We start from the raw sequence: 5,387 nt of genomic DNA on the forward strand, positions 1-5,387 counted from the left end.
CCTCCGCAACCCCCATCTCTTGAGTGGGAGCCAGTACAGACTTGACTGCTCATCAGTGGTTTATCATTCACTAGGAGGTGGGGGGCACACTAAGAATTTAGCCTGTGTCAAGGATGCATGCTATATATATATATATATATATATATATATATATATATATATATATGTTTACTAACTTGGCAACTGGAATAGGCACAAAATTATAGCATCCCAGACACTGCCTGGGTCACAAGAAGAAACCCCCGAAAGCAAATATTGGAGTACAGCAGCAGCAGCCTCCCCGGGCAGATGTACTTGAGCTGAAGGTGGTCATAGGTGGCAGAAGAGGGAAGAGGGGAGAAACAAAGGTGAAAACTCAGAGGAGTTTTCCTTGGGATTTTCAAGTGAAACAGCAACCCCCATCCCACCCCTCTGTCCAACCCCTGATCCCCATTCACATGCTCAGGCCCCATGCCCCCACTCCAGAACTGATGGAGTGGCTAGGTTTCCATTCATGGAAACTACTTGGTTAGGTTTCCATTCACGGCAGTGGAGTAGCTGGTGGGGACAGAGGCACCTTGCTTGGACCTCTCCTTTGACAGGTCAAGGCCGGAAGCCCCATAGTGGCTAGTTTGAGGCTGAGGGTGTTCAGGCCGAACCCTGGGCAGCTGAGGAATGCCATGAGTGATGCCCACAGGTTTAGCATGGGGCAGAGGATTGGTGCCAAACCCTCCAAAATTGGAGGAGCAACTGGGCTCATCAACAGGCAGCAGCACATCTCGAGGCCTGGCCCTGATGCTCTGGGAGGCCTGAGGCTGGGGGTTATAGCAAGGGCCCATGGGCAGAGGGAGGTGTGAAGGCCGAGCTGGCTGTGGCCCTGATTCCCTGGGCACTCTTGGCTCTGGCCCTGGCACTGACAGCGACACGGACATGGGCACGGGAGCCACACAACAGGTCACCTGCCCATATGAAGACTGGCTTGCAGGACCATCTAACTGGCCGGGGCTTATCCACGCAGGGCCTGGCCCCACTGGAGGAGGACAGGGAGCCCAGGTGGGCCAGTCATAGGCACCTGGGGGTTCAGTATAGAGTGACAGGGGACTGTCTCGGCCCCATTCGCCTTCTTCCTCCTCTTCGTCTTCTTCATTTGAATCTTCCTGCTGGGCCTGGAGTTCATCGGACTCCAGGTAGCCCTGGGCCAGGTGAGCATTGGAGAGCTCCAGCTCCAGGGTCTCTGCAGTATCAAGAGAACGGCTCCTCCTGTTTAGGGCTATGGCAGCAGGTGGAGGGCGAGGGTGCATGCCAGGTAGTCCCAAATACCGGGGAAGACTACTCACACCCCAGGGCAAGCCTTGGTAGAAACGGCTGCGGTAGTTATTGACAGCATGTTTGTGGTAGTAGCCCAGCTCAAAAGCTTCCAAGGAGGCTGCGAGGTCCTCATCATTGTGGAACTCAGGATTCTCCTCACACTTGCCTTCCCCATCCCTTTCCACATCGGCAATGTCAAAGGTCACCATGGGGGGCAGCTCAGGGAGGTTTTGAGTGAAGGATGAGTCAGAGTCAGAGCTGCAGGACATACTGGAGAAGAGGTTTCCATTGCTTGTGAACTCTACCAAGGCCTGTGAGAAGCTCACGGTGGCATTCCCTTCCTTCCCTACCTCCTCTTCCTCTGGCTCCTCGGGGGGTGAGTAAGTTGGGTAGGCCCTCCTGGGAGATCCTCCAAAATTTGCTTCTTGCATGTCTGGCTCAAACATGGCATCACTCTGGAAGAGTTGCATCAGGCAAGTGCTCTGGTCTTTCTTCGAGCAGGTGCCCTCGAAACGCTTCTCTAGAGGACGGAAGTCCCTCCAGTCTGGCTCACTACTTGCAGTGGTAGGGAAAGCTGAGGTGGTTCCCCGGTGGGAAGTTTGGGAGGCTCCTGATGCCCCTGCCACCAGACCCATCACCGATGGACCTAAGGGCCTCATCTGATACTCCAAGATGGGCTTTTCCTGTCGGGACTGGGCCTCTCGGACTGGGGCCTCTTGAGCACAAACTTTTCGGGCCTGGGCTTCTCGGTTTCGGGCCTCCCTGGCATGAGTTTCCCGAGGGTGGGCCTCTCGGGCATAGGCATCTCTGGCATGAGCCTCTCGGGTATAGGCCTCTCTAGTGTGAGCCCCCCTGGCATGAGCTTCACGAGCACGGGCCTCCCGGGCCTCAAGCTGCTCCCGCCGAAGTTCCCAGTACAACAACTGTTTCTGGATGGTCACTAGCCGTTCTTCTTCCGTCTCCATTGCTCCAGGTGGCCTCGAGGAAGAGAAGGGATCAAAGTTTAAGAAGGGGTCAAACATCTCAGAGTTGCAACCGTGGAGGTCATAAAGGCAGTCATCTCCAGGTGGGGAGTTCTCTAGGCTGTCATCTGGCTCATAGAATTCATAGAGGGCATCTCCACTATAGCTGTCTCTAGGTAGGCAATCCCTGCGGATGAGCCCCAAGGCCTCACCCGAATCATCCTCAAATCCAGGTGTGGTAGAATCATAATAACCTTCATCACTGTTGGGAGCAGATTCTTGCTGATCGCTCTGAGGAGTCAAAAGCTCCCCAGGGCCTAGGCCAGGATAAGACCGACCTGGGTCAAGAAGCATATAGCCATGGTGGCCTGGGGATGTGGTGGGATGGTAGCTCACATTCAGATTGGACCTTGGGTACATCTGGGCACCTGCCCACAGGTATTCTAAATCATCATCTTCTTCCTCCTCCTTGGCCTCCTCTTCTTCCTCTTCTAATTCCACCTCTTCATCCTCTTCTTCTTCCTCTTCATCATCATCATCATCTGGCAAGGCCATCTCCTCCCCACCACCTTGATAGGTCACCAGGCAAGAACTTCTCTTGGTCCCATCGCGGTTGGCCCTCTGGCCCCCAGAGGCCATGCTATCAGTCATACTGTCCATGTCCTGTTCTGCTATAATGTCACCACAACCTGTCAGGGAGTCGAAGCTCTTCAAGGATGTGACATCCCCAAATAGGAGGCTCAGCTGATCCCCTGCAGGGCCATTTGGTGGATTTACTTCTCCTGCCACCACCTTCTCCCCAGTTTCAGGGCTATGGGGCTCCTCTAGACCACTGACTTCAGGGGCAGGCTTGGGCTGGACAGGTGCTGAGGCACAGATCGCTGTGGGCTTTTCTGAATTTTTACGGGCTGCCTTGTCAGTAGCTGGTGTAGAAGGCTCAGATGCCAGAGAGATTTTTGGCCCTAAAGAATCCTGGGGTTTGGAATTTTCCTTTGTAGGGGCTGGGGAAGTCTCCTCAGAGCAGGGTGATGGGGCAGAGCTCACATGCTCCTGAGATTTAGCTGCAGCCTCCTCAGGCCCCTTGGCACTTGGCTCACTTTGCTCAGCCCCAGCAACTTTGCTTTTCCGGTGACGGCGGATACTACTAAAAAAGCCTTTTAGGCCTTTCTTTGGCTTGGGCACAGAGGGCACCTTCTCGGCCCCCACTTTCTCGGTGGAGCCAGCCACAGATGCCTTATGTCGGGAGCCTGTCTCCAAAGCCCCATGGGCACTCTGGGAGCTGGGAAATCGGCAGGGTGACTCAGGCAACTGGAGGGAACAGCCGGTTCCTTCACTGACTGTGTCTTCAGAGCCACGGGCTGCTTCACTCAGGCCATCATGGGTCTTGCTCTTGCTAAGACCCTTCTTGGAGCTGCTTTTCCCAAAACCTTTGCTTCGTCCCCCTCCAAAGAAACTAGGCAGAGTACAGATTCCCTTCTTGCCACCAAAGAGTTTCATGGCAGTTTTCTTCAGCCTACCTGGGCCAGAAGAGGGTGGCTCTGATGTTGTCCCTTCTGTTGCCTCAGCTGTCTTGTTCTTGGCTCCTTTCTCTGTCCCCTGCTCCTGGGTATCTCCAGAGGCTGTTGCTCCCTTGGTCTGAGCAGCTTCATCTTTTCGGGTCTCCATGGTGACCAGGACAACTCAGGTATGTTCAGCTGGAATTCAGCCTTGGGCTTCCAGGTACTGTTATACCATCATCAGTATCACACTGGGGTCTGGAAGAGATGAGAGAGATAGTAGTGAGCAAGCACCCAAGGCTGGATTTGTTTTCACAGGTGTCTATGGTCCTATGTTTGAGTGGAACCAGAAAGAAAATGAGAGAGAATATAGTTAAAACATTAATCCACTCCATATGCTTGGTTCACCAACCCCCTCTGGGCCCCAAGGCAGGGAAGCACCATGCTAAGCAACAGGCAGTTGTCACCAGCTGCCCCCTTACACTCCCTCAGGCCACCCTAAGCTCAGGGGAGTACTGTAGAGGAGGACCTAATGATGTGTGAAAGGACCAGTGGTGCTATTGGCTATGAAAGGAATTATTGATTATTGAAGCGGGAAGGGCATGGGAGACAGGAAAAGCAGGAGGGAGAAGACTCTAACATCACAAACATTTTCAGATTCATCTGGCAAAACAGCTCAAAGAAGTTCTCATTTGGTCTACTGGATCTAGGCCTCAATTTCACAGTAGCCCGAGCTCTCACTAACATTTTTGCCTGAGGCTGGGAAGAAACGTAAATGTACAGTTTCACCTATACACAGGCTCCCTAAATTGTCCTCAGGACCATGGTCAGACTTTCAGAAGAACAAAGAAGGAATCTTCCAGATTAGCAGACCAGGGCTGTAGCGCAGGATTTGCTCAGATGAAGTGATGGCCACAGGAAAGGTATTCTCTGGGCTTAAGTATGCTCCATCCAAGAGACCTACAAATACCTCTCGGGTGGGTCTAGGTCAGGCATTTTTTTTGTATTTTTGCAATACTGAGGATTGAACCTAAGGGCTTTCTACTAGTTAGTTACAACTTTAGCTCTTTTTGTTCTCATTTTGAGAAAGGATCTCACTAAATTGCTGAAGTTGGCCTCGAACCTATGATACTCCTCTCTTGACCCCCCAGTACTAGGATTATAGGCATGAGCCCTCGCACCTGGCTAGACTTTCTACTGACTATCCTACTGGGAGGAGGTTTAATGTTCATGTTGACAAGTGGGAACCCCCAATTCTACTTTAGAACCAAGAGGTATTCTTCTCTACTCTCCTCTCATTGTTCTAGACCCTTGAAGGCACAGCCCTATGTGATTCATGCTTCTGATCCAGGAGATAGGCTCTCAACTGTTATTTAAGTAAATAAATCTGGTACAAACAATACCCTTCTGGGCTAAGTTCCCAATCTTCCAAAAACCCGAGTGCCAACAGATGGAATAAAAAGGAATATGCACCACCCACACCAACATACCTCCCCATCTTCCCATCTCACATTATGTCTGGTGTCTTCCAGTTACAAAAGTCAGCCAACAGTTGGAGCAATAATTAGCCTGAAAACCCAGTGACCCCTTGCTGGAGAGTGGCTTACCATCCTGACCCTTCTCATAGGGTAGCTACCAGCAA

The 5,387-nt window shown here is 52.1% G+C and overlaps 1 protein-coding gene across 1 annotated transcript; it reads right to left on the reverse strand.

Annotated features, from left to right (window-relative positions):
* Window positions 1-500: 500 nt before the first annotated feature.
* Window positions 501-3,914, reverse strand: AMER1 (APC membrane recruitment protein 1; the record flags this gene model as incomplete). The annotated part of the gene is made up of 1 exon (XM_080719594.1): window positions 501-3,914. One exon carries the CDS (start codon window positions 3,912-3,914, stop codon window positions 501-503), a length of 3,414 nt encoding a protein of 1,137 aa, XP_080575720.1.
* Window positions 3,915-5,387: the final 1,473 nt, after the last annotated feature.

Source organism: Muscardinus avellanarius (assembly GCF_963383645.1).
Source record: "Muscardinus avellanarius genome assembly, chromosome: X".
Classification (NCBI taxonomy): Eukaryota; Metazoa; Chordata; class Mammalia; order Rodentia; family Gliridae; genus Muscardinus; species Muscardinus avellanarius.